Source organism: Bos javanicus, chromosome 3 (genome assembly GCF_032452875.1).
Source record: "Bos javanicus breed banteng chromosome 3, ARS-OSU_banteng_1.0, whole genome shotgun sequence".
NCBI classification, from domain to species: Eukaryota; Metazoa; Chordata; class Mammalia; order Artiodactyla; family Bovidae; genus Bos; species Bos javanicus.
The window spans coordinates 93,713,418-93,737,060 of NC_083870.1; the positions used below are offsets into that span (position 1 = coordinate 93,713,418).

At 38.1% G+C, this 23,643-nt stretch overlaps 1 protein-coding gene across 1 annotated transcript in view; it reads right to left on the reverse strand.

Moving 5' to 3' along the window:
• ZYG11A (zyg-11 family member A, cell cycle regulator) overlaps positions 1 to 23,643 on the reverse strand; it is a 64,712-nt gene that overhangs the window by 12,051 nt on the left and 29,018 nt on the right. Inside the window, exons 3-8 of the mRNA XM_061411951.1 lie at positions 22,569 to 23,320; positions 8,445 to 8,585; positions 4,871 to 5,047; positions 2,302 to 2,366; positions 1,673 to 1,772; positions 1,526 to 1,579 (exon numbers count right to left, since the gene is read on the reverse strand). Of these exons, the coding sequence (XP_061267935.1) occupies positions 1,526 to 1,579; positions 1,673 to 1,772; positions 2,302 to 2,366; positions 4,871 to 5,047; positions 8,445 to 8,585; positions 22,569 to 23,320 (1,289 nt within the window). The remainder of the gene's footprint in view (positions 1 to 1,525; positions 1,580 to 1,672; positions 1,773 to 2,301; positions 2,367 to 4,870; positions 5,048 to 8,444; positions 8,586 to 22,568; positions 23,321 to 23,643) is intronic.

Below are 23,643 nucleotides of genomic sequence, written 5' to 3' on the forward strand. Positions count from 1 at the left end.
TAAGAGGTGGATCTCTGCCTCCTCCCTGGAGCCTCCAGCTCACCCAGCCGTGCATCAGTGGGGGGCCCAGAGAACAGGCTGAGGCCTGTGTTCTACAGAGACACAGAACCCTTGCCAAGGCCACACACTGGCAGAGCCAGGCCCTGAGGTGATGGCCCTCTCCCCCATCCCTGCCTCTGTGATCTAATAGCAGTGGCAGTCTGTATAGGATGCAGTTTGTGGGACCTAGCCCCTACCACTTGGACAGCCTGAGGAGCTGAGGAATGGCTGGGTCTAGGGCACCTGGCTCCCTAAGAGATGCCAACTGGGCAGGGTCTGGAGACCTGGCCCTGAGGGAGATGCCAACTAAGATGCACCTTTTCAGCCAGGCCTGGACACTGGCAAGAGAACCCAGACTGGGTGCTGGACAATGCTTTGTGGCACGGTAACTGACCCCTGCAGGGACCCCCGCCTCATAGCTAGACTTGGATCTTGGAGGGTGAAATTTTTGCCTAGGGACCTTGCCCTTTCTTATAAAACAGAGTAACATTTGTTGGTGGAGTTTTAAAGAAACTTCGCTACCTCACCATGACCTGACCTCAAGAACAAAGGATCTGACACCAAGAAGGCTGCAACAACTAACCATGAAGAATTGATGCTTTTGAACTGTGGTGTTGGAGAACACTCTTGAGAGTCCCTTGGACTGCAAGGAGATCAAACCAGTCAATCCTAAAGGAAATCAGTCCTGAATATGCATTGGAAGGACTAATGCTGAAGCTGAAACTCCAATACTTTGGCTACCTGATGAGAAGAACTGACTCACTGGAAAAGATGCTGATGCTGGGAAGATGGAAGGCAGGAAGAGAAGGGGGTGACAGAGGATTAGATGGTTGGATGGCATCACTGACTTGATGGACATGAATCTGAGTAAGCTCCAGGTGTTGGTGATGGACAAGGAGCCTGGAGTATTGCAGTCCATGGGGTCACAGAGTTGGACACAACTGAGCGACTGAACTGAACTGAACTGACAGCAGCAGAATCAGGAGGTAACATCTAAAACTGATAAATCAATAAACTGTAGTACTTCCTTGGTGGTACAGTGCTTAAGAATCCACCTTCCAATGCAGGGGACATGGATCCAATCTCTGGTGGTGGTGGAGAGCTGTGAGTACACTAAGATCTCACATGCCATGGAACAACTAAGCCTGCACACTGCAACTAGAGAACCCAAGTGCTCTAGAGCCCAAATGCCACAATTCCTGAGGCTGAGCTCCATAACAAGAAAACCCCCACAGCACATGCCGCAACTAGAGAATGCTCACAGTGCAACGAAGGCAGCACAGCCAAAACAAAAAACAGCTGCAGTTATAAGCATTTCATTTAGAAATATGGAGGTAAATACCAGAAGAAACAGCTATTGAAGAGTAGAGAATAGCTTCTTCTGGGTAGCAGGTCCCACAGACTGTTCATTTTATAATACTTTTAAACTGTTCTTAATTTTTTAAACTGTTACTTTTATTGAAAAGTTCTAAAAGTGACAACCTACCTTAACTGCCATGAAAACCTCCTCTTTGAGTTGTGCAATTTGCTCAGGTGAGAGCTAGAAACAAAAAAGCAGAAAGTAAAATGTTTCAAATTCTATCACTGCTCCGCTATGACTAGAGAAAGAGGTCTGCATTTAGCAACCACATACCTGCAGGGCTAGAATAGAGGTTATGCTCACTGCCATGGCTTGCATCTTGGGACTTTCATGCTTACCAAGCCATCTCATAACAAACTTGGCAGCATCGAACCTAAAAAACAGTATTTTTCTCACAATAAACGTGGTAAACTATACATGAGAAGTTAAGAAATCACTCAGCCTCCCCAGCAAATCCTGTTTAAAAATACTTGTGGACTTATAAAGACTCAGCTATGAAAACCAAGAGTGTTTGGCAAAAAGAAGAGAAGAAAAGAGTATGCAAAAAGGTAGAGAAAGGCTTCCCTGGTGGCTCAGTGGTAAAGAATCCACCTGCCAATGCAGAAGACACAGGTTTGATCCCTGATCCAGGAAGATCTGACATGCATAAGGATAATGGAAGAGCTAGAACCTGATTCGATATTTAACCCTCTAGCACCTATGTTATCACTCACTGCCCTGAAATGGACTCACACTTTGTGAGACAACATTTATAACTACAGTACTTCTGAACAGAACATTCTCCCCAAACGCTTTATCGCAACCTCAGTCAGACCCCTGCTAGGCTAATAACCAAAAGACAACAAAGCTCAGAATAATACTGGTCAGTACCCCAAAATTAGATCACCTAATTTTATACTTGCCTGTCGAATGGAACATCCATAAGAATCCTGGAATTGGTTAAGGAGAGAAGACAATTCTTCTGTAACTTTAAGGGAATAAAGAAAAATAATTATGAGCAAATGTACACCCATTCTAAACAAAGGTTCTAAGCATTTGGAAGCTTCTAAGCTTTTCTTATTGAACGCCCACTACATACCTGGTCCTTTCCAAGTTCTTCATTCAATCTTACTATTTTTTTTTTTTATAGTTTTTTAAATTTATTTTTTACTGAAGTAGAGTTGGTTTATATAGTTTCTGGTATCAATCTTACTATTAAACTCTAAACATTTACCTTTGCCCAAAGAGTAATCTTCCTCCTTTCTGGCAGAGAGGGAGTCTCCGTTCCCCCTGAACCCTAGAAGGATCTATGTGGGAAGCTGCCTGCCTGTGCATCAATCTAAACCAATTCCTAGAAGCCTGGCCCAGCTAATGAATGACTATGTCTGAACCAGATCTCATAACTAACTCTGTGACAGAGCTTCTACTTTCTATCTATGACTAGTAGGAACTGAACTAGGAGAGAGAAAAGGACTTCTAGGAAAGCTATAGGAATAAAAAATTGTAACATCTCTTTGAAAGACCATGAGTAGGCCAGTGGCATGTACTGCCGTGACAGCAGCATAGTGTATTAAGCAGGGGGAGCAAACCTGAAATGCCAACAGGAACTAGGCAGTAACATAAACAAATGAAGACGGCAGAATGCAAAACAACAGGGCAGCGGGAGGAATTATGGCAAACTGGACAATTCAGGCCCTTTTATGGTGGCAGTTATTAATCAGCTCCAACTAATGATGGCCATGTAGGAATTCAGACTGAATTGAGAAGGATCATCCAATTTTTCAAGAAAAAGTGGAAATACAGATTTCTTTTAAGTGAGGAAAGATCATGTTACTGTAATTTTAATAGACTGATTCCCATTTTAACTTTAAGTATACATTTCAATCAGATCTGACACATTTATAAATATTATGTATAACTTTACCCACCACCACAATCAACATAAAAAATACTTCCATTACCCTGAAAAGTTCCACTGTGACACTTTCCACTCCATTCCCAACTTGCAAATTTCAACCCCAGAAAATCATACTGTCATTAATTAGTCTTTTCTAAGATTTCACATAAAGTCATACAGTATCTATTTTATCATGTCTAGCTTATTTTGCTCAGCATAGAATGTTTTTTGAGATTCATCCACGTGGCATGTATCAGTACTTCACTTCTTTTTATCACCAAGTAGTATTTCCTTATATGAATATACCATTATTGGTTTATCTATTCACCTATTGCTACACATTAAGTTTTCGGTTTGGGAGGATAATGAATAAAGACATTATGGGCATTTGTGTATGCCATCATATGGCTACATAATTTCATTTCTCCGAGTGAAATAACTGTGTAGTATGAAAGGTATATCTCTAACTTTCAAAGAAATTACCAGACTGTTGGATTGGTTTTATCATTTTTCATTCTTAACATCAGCATATGAGAATTTCAGTTTCTGTACACTTTTGTCAACACCTGATACTGTCACTTTTTAAATTTCAACCAATCTAGGGGGTGTGCAGTGTTATCTATGAGGCTATCTATGCTGTGAGGCTGTGGTGTGTACTCAGTCATGTCCAACTCTTTGCAGCCCCATGTGGATTGTAGCCTGCCAGGCTCCTCTGTCCATGGGATTTTCCAGGCAAGTATACTGGAGTGGGGTGTCATTTTCTACTCCAGAGGATCTTCCAGACCCAGGGATTAAACCCGTGTCTCTTGCATCTCCTGCACTGGTAGGCAGATTCCTTACCACTAGTGCCACCCAGGAAGCCCACCTAAGTGTGCAGTGGTATCTAAATGTGCTTTTAATTTGCATTTCCCTGATAGATAAAGATACTGAGCATCTTTTCAAGTGCTCATTTGTCACCTGCACTATCTTCTTTCATGGAGTGTCTGTTCAAGCCTTCTGCCTTGTTAAAAAATTGGTTTGTTTATCTTGTGTTACCTATTTAATAGTTCTTTACATTCTGGATAAAAGTCCTCTGTCATATATATGTAATGGACATTTTTCTCAGTCCTGGATTATCTTTTCATTTTTTAATGTCTCTGTGTGTATTTGGGCAGAAGCTTCTAATTTGATGAATTCTAATTTATTATTTTTCTTTTATGAAGTGTGCTTTTTGTATCCTAAGAAAACGTTGCCTACTCTGATGTTTTATTCTAGTTTTATGGCTTTTATATTTAGACCTATGACTTAGCTTTTATATTTAGATCTATGACTCAATTCAATTTAATTTGCACACATGTTGCTAAGCCTATAGGATGTACCAAAGTGTTAACAGTAGATGTTTCTGGGTAGCTGTTTTCTGATAAATGCAACATTTTTAAACCATATTACTTATCTATATTTCTTGTTTTTTCTACAGTAATCATGCATTTGTTTTCCCCCCTCCCTCCCCTCCCTCCTTCTCTCTCTCAGGATGAAAAATCAGAACTAAATAAAACATATTTTTCATGTATTTGTCCTCAAGTAAGAAGCACAGTCAAATATTAAAATCAAATTACCTGCTGGTAATGGGGGAAAGTTTTCAAAGCCTTGAAAAGTAGACAGGTAACCTCTGACAACAGACGAACAGGCATGCCCCTGGCCAGGCCCTGGCGTGTTAAGTTGAGGGCACAAGCACTGCCTGTGAACTGCACTGGCAAATCCAATGGATGACTCCTCATTCCTACAGCCACAAGCTGAAGATGAATTTATTTTAGTGGTATATGACAACATTAGCATTCTTTACACAGTCTTATTTCTGTGTTATCAAAAATACTTGCTTATCAGGACAAAAAGTAATAGATTTTTTCCCATCCTCACCATTTATTTTTTAGGACACCAGCAATACCTTCTAACCCAAACACAGTCAATAACTTGCTGTGTGACTTTAGGTAACTCACTTCCTTCCTCTGGACCTGTTTCCTCATCTGTGATTTCACAATCATTTATAGAGCCTCAGTCCCTCCAAGGCATTATGATAAGCACTACAGGGGAAATAAACAGGAATCACTTATATCCTACTCCTTAGCATAAAGCCTTATGAAAGAAATAGGGTATATAAACAAATAACATTGTAAGAGATGTCAAAAGATGAAATTGGAAAAAAAGCACCACAAAAGAGGTATAAATAAAGTGCTGCCTAAGGTGGTCATACAGCAAGCAATCATCTCTGGTATGGAAGTCAAAAGTTTCATTCAGAGAACACATTTAGGCAGGGTCTCAGATAGGATCTGGATAGGAAATGGAGGTGGGGGTGGAATGGAAAAGAAATTACGAGGGAAGGGAAACATGATAAAGAAAAACACAAAGTGGACAAAAAGATGGGATGAATCCATCAAAAGAGCAGGAAGAAATTTGAATTTGAAAAGTGATAAACCTAACATTAGGGAGTTGCCTGGTGGACTAGTGGTTAGGATTCTGTGTTTTCACTGCCGTGGCCCAGGTTCAATTCCTGGTTGGAGAACTGAGATCCCACAGGCCATGAGGCATGGCCACAAAACAAACAAAAAACCTAACATTAGAAAGGTAACTATTAATAGAAGACATATTGTGTAGACCTAGAAATAAATTTAAACTGAAGGTGTTATACCAAGTGTATACCATACCTGCTCCAACATTCAGGGACAACATGATCTGTTTTGTCTCTCAAATAGGGATAATGATCCCTCCCCTCCTCAGAGACCAGTCTGCTGATATACAAATGAGCCCTGAGATTATGAACCAATGAAAGACCAGACCCCTTACTTTGACACCTACATAAACTCAGAGCCAGTATACACTGCTTCTATGGAAACTGTTTTTTTCTATATTGTAAACTGCTCTTAGGATTTCAAGTAATTGCCATCATCTGCAATATAAATACATAGAAAGTAAAACAAACATGATTTTCAACCAAAAAAAACCCCACAAAATCTCACATAGATATGAAAAGGACTTTTAGAATATCTAATTCAATTTTTCTCCTTACAGATGGGAAACAAAGATCCAGAGTTTTTCCCTTTATACGGTATTGTTTTTAAGTTATGAGTAAATCTAATTCTCCATGGTACACAAATAGCCTAAAAACAGTCATAAAAATAGCCTATTTTTATGGAACTGCAGAAATTACAAATAATAAAAACAATAATTTTAGGACTTCAATTTATACTTAAGTTTAAATAATAGAAGTTTTCTTTCTCAAACCACATAATTCTTCCAATTACATTTAAAACAAATTCATCCTTCTGTAAAGGAAAGCAAAGTCTGACCCTATCAATATTGGTAACTTTACTTTATTCACAATACTTTAAATGCTAGAATTAATTACCTTCAATTACTGCTATTTTGTTCTATTCTTATAGGGATATTGTGGTTGCTATTTTTGGAAAAAAAAACTATTATCTTAGATTTTAAAGAGTAAAGGAATAAATAAAAATGTTTATACAAAGTGAATTCATGTTTTCAGATTAAGTCCTGTTTTAGGCAATGGTTCTATCATCCCATGCTCAGATCAAATTCAAAAATCTGAACAACTGAGATTGATTAAGATGCTCAAAACATGGGATGATCTGGCAGTTTAAGCCTAACACTGCTTTTTTTTTTTTCCCACTGTGTGGGCACTGTGACTCACAATAGAATAAGGCATATTAAGTAACTGTATTCGATGTGTTTAATCAGTTCAGTTAGTTCAGTTCAGTCCCTCAGTCATGTCCAACTCTTTGTGACCCCATGGACTGCAGCATGCCAGGCCTCCCTGTCCATCACCAACTCCCAGAGTTTAGTCAAACTCATGTCCATTGAGTCAGTGATGCCATCCAACCATCTCATCCTTTGTCATTCCCTTCTCTTCCTGCCCTCAATCTTTCCCAGCATCAGGGTCTTTTCAAATTAGTCAGCTATTCATATTAGGTGGCCAAAGTTTTGGAGTTTCACCTTCAACATCAGTCCTTCCAATGAACACTCAGGACTGATCTCTAGGATGGACTGGTTGGATCTCCTTGCAGTCCAAGGGACTCTCAAGAGTCTTCTCCAACACCACAGTTCAAAAGCATCAATTCTTCAGAGCTCAGTTTTCTTTATAGTCCAACTCTCACATCCATACATGACTACTGGGAAAACCATAGCCTTGACTAGACAGACCTTTGTTGGCAAAGTAATGTCTCTGCTTTTTAATATGCTGTCTAGGTTGGTCATAGCTTTCCTTCCAAGGAGTAAGCGTCTTTTAATTTCATGGCTACAGTCACCATCTGCACTGATTTTGGAGCCCAGAAAAATAAAGTCTTTCACTGTTTCTCCATCTATTTGCTATGAAGTTATGGGACCGGATGCCATGATTTTCGTTTTCTGAATGTTGAGCTTTAAGCCAACTTTTTCACTCTCCTCTTTCACTTTCATCAAGAGGCTCTTTAGTTCCTCTTTACTTTCTGCCATAAGGGTGGTATCATCTGCATATCTGAGGTTATTGATATTTCTCCCAGCAATCTTGATTCCAGCTTGTGTTTCTTCCAGCCCAGTGTTTCTCATGATGTACTCTGCATATAAGTTAAATAGGCAGGGTGACAATATACAGCCTTGACATACTCCTTTTCCTACTTGGAACCAGTCTATTGTTCCATGTCCAGTTCTAACTGTTGCTTCTTGACCTGCATACAGATTTCTCAAGAGGCAGGTCAGGTGGTCTGGTATTCCCATCTCTTTCAGAAGGTTGCACAGTTTATTGTGATCCACACAGTCAAAGGCTTTGGCATAGTCAATAAAGCAGAAATAGATGTTTTTCTGGAACTCTCTTGCTTTTTTGATGATCTAGCGGGTGTTGGCAATTGGATCTCTGGTTCCTCTGCCTTTTCTAAAACCAGACTGAACATCTGGAAGTTCACGGTTCATGTACTGCTGAAGCCTGGCTTGGAGAATTTTGAGCATTACTTTACTAGTGTGTGAGATGAGTGCAATTGTGCAATAGTTTGAACATTCTTTGGCATTACCTTTTTAGGGATTGGAGTGAAAACTGACCTTTTCCAGTCCTGTGGCCACTGCTGAGTTTTCCAAATTTTAAACAACTTTAATTGAATCAAGTAATAAGTAGTTTTAAAAATTACATTTCTGAGTTGTAGTTACCTTTAAAATAGCAGGCATGGTTATTTGCGTTGAAAACGTCTCTGTGAAGAGCCTGTAGAGGGCTTCCTTCATAAAACATGATCTATTCCTGTAGCAGCTCAGTGCTTCTGAAATCTGACTTATATTTGCTCCTCCAGCAACCTAGAAAACAAGGATGTTACCAACAGGTTTCACCTTTCACCTACAAGGAAGGCTTTTTTTAGTGTGTCAAGTGTTTGAAACAATGAATATTCACTTAAATGTTTCAAGAGCTTTACAATGTTGATCTCATTCAGTAATTCTAGTAGGTAAATGTTCTCCTCAACCTCATTTTTACATGGTGGCTCCAGAGAGGTGAAGTACATTGCTAAATATAACAAACTAATTAAGCAGTGGAGACAGACTCAAATACTATCTCCCTACAGCTGTTACAGTAGAGACCTCGACTGAATAATGCATAGCATGTAAATGCTTAAACAACCAATAACCATGAACGTGTGTTCTCTAAGTACTCATATAAAATAGACAAAAAAAAGATAGGGGAAAAAAAAAGATAAAATAACTAAGATGAAAAAGGAGTTGAACTTTTATAGAACTAATTAATTAGTTCATTAATATTAAGATAATTCTTCTTTGCTACCAACTCAAGTACAACCCTGAATACACGTTGGAAGGACTGATACTGAAGCTGAGGCTCCAGTATTTTGGTCATCTGATGAAAACAGCCAACTTACTGAAAAAGTCCCTGATGATGGGAAAGACTGAGGGCAGAAGGAGAGGAGGGTGTCAGAAGATAAGATGGCTGGATGACATCACTGATGCAGTGAACAGGAACTTGGGCAAACTTCAGGAGATGGAATGGTGAGGGACGGGAAGACCTAGTGTGCCACAGCTGATTGGGCTGCAAAGAGTTAGACACAACTAGGCAACTGAACAACCACCACCACTAAAGTAATAACCTCCAGAAGTCTGTATATAGACTTTGGGTCTGGAGAATAATGGTAACCTTACCCAAACCGTAAATGAAAAATAAATGTTTATTTATTTAAACATTTATTTAAAAATACAAAACTAGATTTTATCTAGTTTTCAGCATTACTGGGAAGTGAAGAAAAAGAAAAAAAAGGGGGTAAAATTCAGGATTTCACAAAAATGAAAAGAAAAACAACTCCACCATGATCAGCAGTAACAACATTCATTGAAGAAACATCACATCACTAAAATGACAGAAGAATGCTTTTGAATTAGGACACCGGTCAATTAAATGCAAAGAAATAAAAAGATTCAAACCAATCCCATATAAAGCTACTGTAAGAATTTTTTTAAAAAGCAAATCTAGGGACTTCCTTGGTGGTCCAATGGCTAAGACTCCACACTCCCAATGAAGGGGGCCGGGGATCAACCCCTGGTCAGGGAATTAGAGCCACAACTAAAGATCCCACATGCCTCAGAGACTGCATGTGCCACAACGAAGACCTGTAACAGCTTTATACACTGAAGCAAAACTACACACTTCAGCTAAGAAAAATTCTTCTCGTAAATCAAAAACAAATCTGTAACATACCACTTTAAACTGAAGTAAATGTTCTTAATAAGGATTATTGGATGTGAAAAAAATACATTCAACAAAAAGATGAAACAGGGATGATTAAACTCAAGAAAAGAAAAGATCAAGTCATATCAAACATAAAAACTAAGTACAAAGTATCCAAAGAATAATAGAATTGACTAAAATTTAGTAAGGAGAAGAAATGCAAGAAACAAACAAGATAAAGAAATTTTAAAAGAAAGAAGTTAAAAGGATCTAAGATTGAGTGCTGATATGGAAAAAAGATACAACACACATACACTTGAAGTTCTTGGGGAAGAAATGAACTAATTTTTAAAATTACTACCAACAAAAACTTTCCGGAAATAAAAAAAGACCTAAATCAACACACTGAAAGAACTCCCATCAACCACCTGGGAAAACTGACCTAAATCAAATCCAAGACATATCACAGTATAAAGATTAAATTTAATGGTAAAGAAAAACAACCTTCAGGGCCTTCTTATAAAAAGATCAAACAAATTATTAATATGAATAGAAATCTACTATAATTTTTAATGACATTACTCAAGATGTTCCTATTCTTTTTTTTGCACTTGATAAAATACTCAGAGAAATGTTAATATGTGTCACTATGATTGTATTTTTCTTTTCCCTTAGATCTGTTCTGATTTTTGCTTTATGTATCTTTGTTTCTTTGTTCTTAGGTGTCTAATGGCTTATGATGTCTATCTTTGTGAATTGTACCTTTTATCATTAAAAATATTCATCTCTTTCATTTAAAAATAATTAAAATATCAAAACAAATCAGAGAACTAGATTGTCATCAGACTTAACAAGCAACACACAATGTAATGTAACAGTGGACAAGCATTTTCAAGAAATAAGGAAAGAAAAGGGGGCTCCCCTGGTAGCCCAGTGGTCAAGAATCTGCCTAGCAATGCAGGGGACACCAGTTCAATCCCTGGTCCAGGAAGATCCCACATACCACAGGGCAATTAAGCCCATGCGTCACAACTACTGACCCCACGCACCCAGAGTCCGTGCTCTGCAACAAGAGAAGCCAGCACAACGTGCAGCCCACAAACCACAACTAGAGAGTAGCCCCTGCTCACCAGCGCTAGAGAAAGCCTGTGAATAGCAACAAAGACCCAGCCCAACAAAAATTTAATAAATAAAATTTTTAAAAAGGGTAAATAAAGGAGTTTATATCCATGCTTGCAACTTCTACAGGATGTTTCAACAATAAACTGTGGCTTATTTCCATCAATTTCAGCTCTTTCCACAATAGCTGCCCATGCCCCATCCCACTTCCCAGCCACCAGCATATGCTCCTAGAGCTGCCTGCACTTAGCCTGTGAGAGTCCAGGTGGGGAAAAGAACCCTCCAAATATCAGGAATCTGTGCTCTGATTGCTTCTGATAACAGGCACAAAAAGGTGGGTAGCCAATGCCACTGCACCCTCACCAGCCAACTGTTCAAAGCCCCTCTCCCACCAGCTAAAATGACTTCCAAGCAATTTCAAGGGCTGCCCCTTCATTGTTTTCTTTTCCCCTTTTAGAAGATAGACATTAATGACTATGACATTCAAAACAACTACATATACAGAGAATATCCCAAAGTTACTGCACATATCCAGGGAAAGGCTCATAAAAGACCTAGAGATCTTAAAATTTATACTTCAGGCTGATCCTCAACACAGATCCCAAACACAAAAACAGTAACATAGACATCAAACCCTGGGAAGGGAAAAGAATCTGATTTCCAGAGTTGCCATATTATTAGTTTCAAATGCCTAGTTTTCAACAACAAAAATCACAAAGCGTATAAAGAAATAGGAAAGCATGGCCCATTCAAAGGGAAAAAATTAAAATCAAAAGACACTGTCCCTGTAACAGAACTGATATAGCAGGTCAACTCAAACAAGACTTCAAAACATCCACCTTAAAGACATTCAAAGAACGAAAGGAAAATTAGATAAAGTCAAGAAAAAGAACAAAAGAGAAAACTCAAGTGAGATTTAAATTAAAAAAAAAAAAAAAAAAAAAACCTTAAAAAGAATCCAGAAATATTCTGGAGTTGAAAGGTATAATAACTGAAATAAAAATTCACTTGAGTTTTTCAAGGCAGATTTGAGCGGGAAGATGAAAAAAATCAACAAACTTGAAGATAGGACAAAGGAAATTGTGTCAGAGGAACAGAAAGCAAAGGATTGAAAACAAAGGAGCAGAGTCTAAGGACCCTGTGGAATACCATTACACAGGCCAACATACACACTGTAGGAATCTTAGAAGAGACTTACAGTAGCAAAGAATATTGGGGGGGAAATGGCTGCAAATGTCCCAAATTTGATGAAAGACATGAATATAAACATCCAAGAAATTTAAGAACTCCATGCAAGATGAACTCAAGAAGACTCACAATGAGACATGTTATAATCAAAATTTCAATGCCAAAGATTCTAAGCAGCAGCAAGAGAGAAGCAAATCATCACATACAAAGGCTCCTCAGTTAAGACCTGCAGACTTCTCATCAAAAACTTAGAAGCCAGAAGACAATGGGTTGATATATTCAAAGTGTTAAAAGAAAAAAACTGTCAACCAAGAATCTTATGCCCTGCAAAACTGTCCTTCAAAAGTGAGGGTGAAAGCTTGAATGACTATCATCAAAAATTCCACACACAACAAATGCTGGAGAGGGTGTGGAGAGAAGGAAACCCTCCTACACTGTTGGTAGGAATGCAAATTGGTACAGTCACTGTGGAGAACAGGAGGGGAGTTCCTTAAAAAACTAAAGAGCTACCATATCACCTTGAAATCCCACTCTTGGGCATATATCCAGAGAAAAACAAGATCCAAAAGAATATATGTAACCCAATGCTCACTGCAGCACTGTTTGCAATAGCCCAAACATGGAAGCAACCTAAATGTCTATTGACAGAGGAGCAGATAAACATGTGGTGCATAAGTACAATGGAATATTATTCTGCCGTTAAAAAAAGAATGAAATAATGCCATTTGCAGCAACACAGACTTAGTGTCATACTGAGTGAAGTAAGTCAGAGAAGGAGAAATATCAAATGACATCCCTTAAATGCAGAATCTAAAAAGAAATGATACAAGTGAACTTACTTACAAAATAAAAAGAGACTCATAGACTTAAAGAATGAAATTATAGTTGCTAGGGGGAAAGGATAGGCAGATGGGATAGCTAAGGGGTTTGGGATGGGCATGTACACACTGCAATGTTTAAAATGGATAAACAACAAGGACTTAACTATACAGCACATGAAACTCTGCTCAATGTTATGTGGCAGCCTGAATGGGAAGGGAGTTTGGGGTAGAATGGATATATGTGTATTTATGGCTGAGTCCCTTTGCTATTCACCTGAAACTATCACAACACTGTTTTTTAAGCAGCTATATCCCAATAAAAAACTGTTAAGTTTTTTAAAAAGTGAGGATGAAGCCAAGACATTTCCATGTAAAGAAAAGCCAAGGAAGTTCATTACCACTAAACTTGCCCCATGAAAAAGGAAGTCCTGCAAGGTGAAAATGAAGGAACTCCACACAGTAACAAGAAGCTATATGAAGAAATAAAGATCTCAACAAAGGTAAATACATGAGCAATTACAAAAGCTAGTGGTATTTTTTAAATGGTCGGTAACACTTTTTTTCAACATGATTTAATAAACAAATAGTTCCTTCAAAAGATCATTATTCATCTAAAAACTAGTGTTATTATAAATCTGGTTTAATTCCAAATTTTGTTTTCTACAAAACTTGTGATGAACACACTAAAAAGGATTATTCTGTGCTTTGGGGCAGACAATCTATAATTTGGGAACATCAATTAAAAGGGGTGCAGACAGACAGCTAAAGGAACAGCTTTTGTTTGTTATTGAAATTAAGCTAGTATAAATTCACATTAGAGTGTCATAACGTTAGGATGTTAAATGTAACTAACATCCATGATAACCACAAAGAAAACAGCTACAGAATACACAAGAATAATACCAACCAAAAAAAAAAAAATCCAAAAAGTCAGTTGAACAAAGAAAACAGTAATGAGGGAAATGAGGGATTAAAAAAAAAGTTGTAAAACATATAGAAACTAATGAGCAAAGTCCTTCCTAATCAGTAACTATTTTAAACGTAAAAAGATCAAAAAACTAAACCCAAAGCTGGCAGAAGGATGGAAATAATCATTATTAAAGCAAAGAGCAAAAAAATAGAGAATATAAAAATAGCAAGAAAATCAATGAAACAAAAAATTGGTTCTTTGAACACATCACCAAAACTGACAGATGGATGGACTAAGGGTAAAAAAAAGAAACTAAGAAAAAAGAAAGGACTCAAAATACTAAAATCTGAAATGAAACAGAAGACATTACCACCAATTCAATAGGAAAAAAAAAAGAATTCTAAGAGTATTATGAAAAATTACATTCTAATAAACTTAATAACCTAGATAAAATGAGAAAATTTCTAGACATATAAGACCTAACACGACTAAATCATGAAGACACTGAAGAAAACTGAAATAGGAAACTGGATCAATAATCAAAAACTTCCCCAAAAATAAAAGCCCTAGATCTAATGGGTTCACTAGTAAATTTTGCCAAACACTTAAGGAAGAATTAATGTTAAAACTTTTCAGTTTAACAACTGGAGATGGAACATTTCCTAACTCATTCTACGAAGCCAGCATTACCTTGATACCAAAGCCAAAGACGCTACAAGAAAAGGAAACTAGAATTTAACAGTCCTTACAGAAATGGAAAAATCCTCAACAAAATACAGGCAAACCAAACTCAGCCAAATAAAAGAATTATATACCATGACCAGGGCTTCCTTGGTAGCTCAGTTGGTAAAGAATCCGCCTGCAATGCAGGAGACCCCGCTTCAACTCCTGGGTCAGGAAGATTCCCTGGAGAAGGGATAGGCTACCCACTCCAGTATTCTTGGGCTTCCCTGGTGGCTCAGGTGATAAAGAATCTGCCTGCAAGGTGGAAGATGAGGGTTTGATCCCTGGATTGGTAAGATCCCATGGAGAAGAGCATGGTAACCCACTCCAGTATTCTTGCCTGGAGAATCCCCAGGGACAGAGGTGGGCTTGTGTGGGCTACAGTCCATGGGATCGCAGAGTCAGACATGACTAAGCAAATACGCACAGCACCATGACCAAGTAGGATTTATTCCCAGAATGCAATGTTCAACATACCATGGTATACTAAAAAATCAATGTTAATATACAACAGTATTAGAATGAAGGAGGAAAACCACATGATCACCTCATCTAATGCAGATAAAGCATTTGACAAAACTCAACACCCTTTCTGGCAAAGTGTCCAATTCTGTGATCCCATGGACTGTAGTGGGCCAGGCTCCTCTGTCCATGGAATTCTCCAGGCAAGAATACTGGAGTGGGTGGCCTTTCCCTTCTCCAAGGGTCTTCCCGACCCAAGGATTGAACCTGGGTCTCCTGCATTGCAGGCAGATTCTTTACTGTCTATGGCACCAGGGAAGCCCCCAAACACTCGCAAAAAGCCCAGAAGGAAGCTACCTCAACTTAATAAAAGCCATACATGAAAAATCTACAATGAACATGATACTCAATAGTGAGAGACTGAAAGCTTTTAAAATCAGGAAAAAGACAAAAGCCCCTTTCACAGCGTCTACTGAACACAGCACTGGAAGTTCTAAACAGAGCAAGTAGGTAAGAAAAAAGAAATAAAAGGCATCCAAGATGGGTGGGGAGTTTAGGGGAGAATGGATACATGTGTATGTACGGCTGAGTCCCTTTGCTGTTCACCTGAAGTGATCACAACATTGTTAATCAGCTCTACTCCAATATAAAATAAAAAGTTAAATTAAAAAAATAAAAGGCATCCAAATTGAAAAGGTAGAAATAAAATGATCTACTTATAAACTATATGATCTTATATACCACAAAAAAACAAAAAACTGTTATCTATTAGAGCTAATAAATGAATCCAGAAAGTTGCAGGATACACACAAAGATCAGTTCAATTTTTATACAATAATAATAAACAATCTGAAGAGGAAATCATGAAAATAATTCTGTTTACAATAATACAATAAAGTACTTGCTGCTGCTGCTAAGTCACTTCAGTCGTGTCCGACTCTGTGTGACCCCATAGACAGCAGCCCACCAGGCTGCCCCGTCCCTGGGATTCTCCAGGCAAGAACACTGGAGTGGGTTGCCATTTCCTTCTCCAATGCATGAATGTGAAAAGTGAAAGTGAAGCCGCTCAGTCGTGTCTGACCCTCATCGACCCCAAGGACTGCAGCCTACCAGGCTCCTCCGCCCATGGGATTTTCCAGGCAGGAGTACTGGAGTGGGGTGCCATTGCCTTCTCCAATAAAGTACTTAGGAATTAACAAAGGAGATGAAAGGCTTGTATGATGAAAACTACAACACACTAATGAAAGAAATTAAAGATGACATAAATTATGGAAACACACCCCATGTTCATGGATTAGCAGACTTAAGATGTCAATACTACACAAAATTATCTACATATTTATATAATCCTACCAAAATCCCAATGACCTTTTTAGCAGAAATACAAACACACACCCTGAATTTATACAGAATTCCAAGGGAGTCACACATCCTGATTTCAAACTGACTATCAATACAAAGCTAAAATAATCAGAACATGTGGCACTGCCATAAATACTGGCATACAGACCAGTGGGTGGCCATTCCCTTCTCCAAGGGTCTTCCCGACCCAAGGATTGAACCTGGCCTGCCCAGCTCTTCTGTCCATAGGATTCTCCAGGCAAGAATACTGGAGTGGGTTGCCATCTCCTTCTCCAGGGGATCTTCCCAACCCAGGCATTAAACCCAGGACTCCTGCACTGCAGGAAGATTCTTTATCATCTAAGCCACAGGGGAGCCCATGGAATAGACTAGAAAGCCCTAAAACAATGCCTTGCATTTATGATCAGATTATTTTTTTAACAAGGGTGCTAAGACAATTTGGTATTTTCAAGAAATTGTCCTAAGAAAACTAGATATCCACATGTAAAAGAATGAAGTTGTAAAATCTAACATAACACCACATGAAAGAAATTACCTCAAAACAGATCAAAGACTTAAATTTATGAACTAAAACTATAAGACTCCTATAAGGAACATGAGGAAGCTTCACAATACTGGATTTGGCAGTGATTTCTTGGATATGACACCAAAGGTACAAGCAACAAAGGAAATACAAACTGAACTTCATGAAGACAAACCAGAGAAGGGGAGAAAGTATTCGAAGATCTTATATCATAAGGCATTAATATCCAGACTACACAGAGAACTCCTATATCTCAACAACAATAACAAAAATAAAACCTAAGCAACCTAAAGTCTGGCAAACAACTTCACTAGACATTTCTTCAAAGACATACCAATGGTCAATAACCTTCTGAAAAGATGCCCGGTATAGCTGATAAGTATGGAAATGCAAATCAAAACTGCAACGAGGTACCACTTTACACCCATTAGAATGGTTACTATTAAAAAATTTAAAAACAAAGAAAAATAACGTGTTGGCCAGTGTGTGAAGAAATTCAAACACTTGTGCACTGTTAGTGAGAATGTAAAAACTGTGCAACTGCTGCAGAAAACATTATGGTAGTTACCCCAAAATTAAAAGAATTATCATATGATCCACCTGCAATGAGGGAGACCTGGGTTTGATCCCTGGGTTGGGAAGATCCCCTAGAGAAGGGAAAGGCTACCCACTCCAGTAGTCTGGCCTGGAGAATTCCAAAGGGGTTGCAAAGAGTCGGACACGACTGAGCAACTTTCACACCATATGATCCAGCAATTCCACTTCTGGATTGCTCATTGTTCAGTCGCTAAGTCATGTCCAACTCTTTGTGACACCATGCACTGCAGTACACCAGGCTTCCCTGTCCTTCACTATCTCCCAGAGTTTGCTCAAACTCATGTCCATTCTAGTATATACTCCTGGGAATATACCAAAAGAACCAAAAGCAGAGTCTTGGGAGTTTCCCAGTGGACTAGTGATCAGGATTCCGGGCTTTCACTGCAGAGGCCTGGATTTAATCCCTTGTCAAAGAACTGAGGCTTCACAGAGTGATCAAAAAAAAAGCAGAGTCTCAAAGAGATATTTGTGTACTCCTACTTGCAGCAACATTACTCACAATAATCAACACAAAAGCCAAAACATGAAGCAACCCAAGTACATATCAATGACAACTGGATAAGCACAATGTGGTATACACATAATGGCTATTATTCAACCTGAAAAAGGCAGTATGCCACATGGACAAACCCTTAGGACACTACGTAAAGTAAAATGAGCCAGTCACAAAAGGACAAGTACTGTGCGACTCCACTTACATCAGAGAGTTGGTCAAAATCGTAGAGACACAAAGTAGAAGTTTGTATTGCCAGGGTCTGGAGAGAAGGGGTAATGGGAGGCAGGGTTTCATGCCTACAGTATTTCAGCTTTACAAGGTGAAAAGAGCTATGGAGATGAATGATGGTGATGGTTGAACAAAATTATTAATGTATTTAAAACCACTGAACTATACACTTAACAAGATTAAAATGATAAATTTTATGTGTATCTTACCATCCCCTCCCAAAAAACGGGAACATGAACTGACATGGGGTGATTTCCAAGACATACCACTAAGTTAGAAAAGCAAAGTCCAGAGTACATGTACTATGCTACCTACTGTGTAAGAAGTGGAAATTTAAAAACCTAAATATATATGGCTTAATACTTGGACTATACTCTCAGTCAAGAGTGAAAAGAAAGAATTGCAAATATATCTTCAACTCTTTTTCAGTAGGTTTGTGTTTCAAAGTAGTATAAATGAAGCACCTCTGAAACTATTTTATATATGTTATAGGATTAAGGAAAATGTGCTGAGGCTGTTGGAAGCCGAGGTTCTCCATGTGGAAAAGAGAGATACAAACACAGAATGTGGAAAGGCAAAGAAGAACAATATAAAGATGGACATTTGTAAGTATCACTTTTAAACTTATTTCATCTGTTTCTTAGCTCTGCTTGATGAAACGGTTTAAAAACACATCTAACACTCAGTGGTTTCCCACTAAAAGGAACCAGGGCTCTTGGGAGAAACATCTAACTCTAAGGCCAAAACAGGGAAGTATAAGAAGCCTAGAAAGTAAAGAAAGACTCAAAATAATAACAGTAATAATGGGGGCATGTAAAAACAGACACAGGAGCTCTCATCGGCCACCCTGTGACAAGCTGAGCATCAAAATAATTAAGAACAGCAATGCATTATAAATCACTGAAAACAACAGGAACCAATGAGTTCATACTGAGGATATGTTAGACTTGCTAAATGTTTTGAATAAAAAGAAGAGCTGAAAAAAAAGAGTTAGAGTTGGAAAATCATCACTTTGCAACCACTGCAGTAAAGAATGGTTCGAGTAAGAATCATCAATGGATGCTAAATCTAGATCAGAAACTCTGATGAGGGCCAGGATATTGGCATAGTCTTCTAATATCTTATACAGCATTCATTAGCTTCAAAAGGAATAGTATTATCTATGTAGGGTAGAAACAGTACAAGAGTATATAGATAATATTTTATCTGCACCTGGATATTTTACCTAGTACCTGAACAATACTTTGACCAAGTGATGAAAATTAATATCACCAATGAGGGGCACTCTGTGCTTCATACTGTAATACACTTGAGACACGTAAGTGTATTACATAAGGGCACAACATCCCTTATGTGGTATTCTGGGTAGACCTAGAAGAATCTGAATTATGATGAAGCATCAGACAAACCCAAAATGAGGAACATTCTTCAAAAAAGCAAACAAAACAATGTTAGTTTGTATTCTTCAAAAACATCAATATAATGAAGAAAAGGAAGGACTATGACAACTGAGGCTTTCCAGGTAGCCTGGAAATGCAGGAGATGCTGGTTCGATCCCTGGGCCGGAAAGGTCCCCTGGAGTAGGAAATGGCAACCCACTCCACTATTACTGCCTGGGAAATTCTGTGGACAGAGGAGCTTGGCAGGCTACAGTTCATGGGGTCACAAAGAGCTGGACATGACTAAGTACACATATGACAACTGAATGTAAAAATAATCATGGACTAAAAGGAAAAATATTTTATAAATGGTGTTAAACTGGGAAAATCAACACTGGAAACACATACAGTAGACTTTTATATAAAAGATTTTTATCGATGTTAAATTTCCTGAAATTTGACAGCTGCACTATGGTCATTCTTGAGATTACCCATGCTCTCAGAGAGTCAAAGAGACTATCTTTCCTCTAGGAAATACAAGCTAAAGTATATTAATGGGCAGAGGTGCATGTTGTATGCAACCTACCCTCAAGAAAAAAATTGTGTGTGGGGACTTCCCTGGTGGTCCAGTGGCTAGACTTTGCGCTTGCAAGGAGCCTGGGTTTGATCCCTGGTCAGGGAAGTAGATCCCACATGCTACAACTAAAGATTCCACATTCTGCAACTAAGACCTAGCACAGCCAAATACGCATGTGTGTGTGTTTGTGTGTATTAAAAATTGCATGTATAGAGACAGAATAGGGTAAGACAAATTTGGTAAAATGTTTAAAGTTAGTGATCTGCCACATTAAAAATTATTTCAAAACAGTTTTCAAGTACTATATGTAGATCAACTGTGCAAGGATCTACACATTATTAACAATCTAAACAATGGATATAGTCTAGATTTTTAAATTTTGTGATAATCTAGATGTAAGAGTTGAAAGAAAAACACAGGAAAAGCCATTGTAAGACTAAGCAGAAGACCAGACAGCTGTTACATCACCCTCTCTCTCCAAGGTTTCCTACAGATGCCAGTACAAAACAATTCTCATTCTTGAGACACCCCACCAGTGGATCAGCAAGGATTCCCTAGCAAATGAAAATGTTATACGGCTCTTAGGACTAATGGTGGGTGCCCTTTCCAACCATTTTAAAGAAATTAAGTACACACTGCCCACTGTAACATTAGGTACAAGAAAATAACACATACCTGTTCTGTTAGAAGGTTTTCACTAACCCTTAATTTTATCCATTTTTAGCAAACTTTTGAGCAACCCAAACAACAAAAATGCTTAGTATATTTTGTATCTGATTTGAAAAATACATATTTCTCTTAAATATAAGATTTTCTGAAACACACCTTTTAAACTTACCATACCTTATACTCCACTAAGTCTGGATTAGGATCTTTAGAATTTCTTAGTACTGGGAAGATTGTGGTCTCCCCTCTCCCTCCCCCAAAATATCCAACACTGTATACAATGCATTATTTAACATTTTCAAAATAAACTAAACTTACATGTATACCAGATAAGTTTACTGAAAGAAAACTTGTCTCATTTTCTTTTGGTGTACTGGCTTTGATAATATCTTAACTACATGCATAATCTCTCTACAGAATATTCTAGCACTTGGCAATATTACTGTATATATCATGAGTTGATGTGTTAAAATCTTTTTTTTTTAACTGCTGTGGTTCTTTTGATCATTGGGACACTAAGTGCCATTAATCTGAAACAGGCCTAGGTGTACATTCTTGGTAAACAATTCTCTACTATACACATTTAATCTGAAAGTTCAAATTATCTATTTGTAGCCTAATGATGCAACTGATAGCTTCATGGGTTCATTAAGAAGTCATTTAAAATTAAAAAACTTTATGACACAATTGCTATTTTAAAATCAAAAGAATAAAATGTGAAAACAACTAATGACTGCAAATCACTTTACTCTCACCCCAGTAAAAATTATATAAGTCATTGTTTTTAATGGGTTCTTTTGAAGTCGTTGTTCTGAACTTTGGCTCCACGTTAGAATTACTTAACGCCCAGGCCAAATCCCAGACCAGTTACATCGGAATCTCTAGGGACTAGACCACAGGCATCAGTGTATTTTAAAACTCCCAAAGTGATTAGAATGTACAACTGAGGTAGAAAGCCACTGTTTTTAAAAAGTATTCTAGGACATAAATATTTAAATATATGCTCTTTTAAAAACAGCACCACTAGAGGCTATAAACATAGTCTAGCAATGTACAATACTTTTTCCTTCAGGGTCTTTTAAAAATTGCGTTCAAAAATGGTGTTAGGCATACATCACCTGCCTTATTCATTATATTTAGCTGTCCCTAGAGGGAAAAGCATTAGTTTCACAAAGACCCAAATATACGGCCAGCTCTATCATTTAATAGTTCTATGACTGGATAAATAGCTTAACCTCCTCATCTGTAAAATGGGAGGATTAAAATAGAAAACAATGTGCAAAACATGCCAACTGGCACCTAAGAGGTAATGTGTGAATGGCTCTGCTTATGGTTATCAAGCTAGACTGGAAGACACTGGAGGCTAGGGCTGTATCTTATTTAAGGTTATATTTTCACAACCTCATACTACATAGTAGTTACACAATAATTCTTAATCATTAAGCTCCTTAAGAATTGTTCATCTGTCTTTGTAACCCGAATGCCTAGTACAGATTCTGATACACAAAGAAAGCTTAATAATGTTCTGAACAAATAAACTTATTTCAGAAAAGAACGAACCCTCAAGCCTTTCTTTGCAGAAAAGAAGTCGGAATAACCAGCATCTGTAGCCAACAGTCCCACAAATTGCATCGCAGGCCGTTGTTGTATAAATAGTTCTACAGCTCCATCAGTGATGTAATTACTCCCAGAAATGTCCAGGGACTCAATATTAGGCAGAATATCTTTCTGTTGTAGCAAATGAAAAGCTAGATCTGACCTGAGTTGCCCGTGATCAGAAATATCAAGGTGAAGCAGACATTTAAGTTCTCTAATGACTGCGAGAATCTGTGGTTTGGTCATGGTCAGACATTTTAGATAGTGCATTGTAAGAGATTTAAGTCGATCCTTACAGGTAAGGAGTGCAGAGATGTTAGTGACCAGAGTATTAGAGATATCCAAGCTTTCCAGTTTGGGTAACTGCGAAACATTAGCCAGGTCTTCACTACGAAAACAAACATTGAAAACGCTTAAAACACGAAGACCAGTGAGCTGACCAAAGAACAACAGTCTTGAATCTCGAGGGATGCTTGTTGAGTCCAAGATGAGACGTCGGAGGTTTTCTTGGATCCAGCTATTGCTGCAGAGTCCACTTAGGATGTCTGGGATGGAGAGGTCAGTGTGTACTGCAGTAGCATCCAGTTCAATGAGTTTGTGATGGCAGAAGGCTTTTAGGAATGCAGCTGTGGATATTTTAGCTTTCTGAATGTTGACCAGCTTCAGTTTCATTCGGTTGCTTTGGAAAATGCTTGCTGTTCTATCAGTGAGCTTGCCTACAAGAGAACCAGAACCAGCTTGTAATAACTAAATCTTATGCCTTTTCCAGGAGGCACTGTGGCCAGTAAACTTTGATACATGCTAACAGTAACAATAATGACTATACTTACTGTTTACTCTGTGCCGAGCATTGTTCTAAACCCTTTACTCAGATTATCTCATTTACTCTTTAAAATAATACTGTAAAGGAATTATGATTATTACCATCCCACAGCTCAGGAAACTAAAGCTTAAAGAGGTTAAGGAACTTACTCAAGGTCAAAATATGTGGCAGAATCAAGAATCAAAAGCAGTTTGACTTCAGCGTCCACAGTTTTAA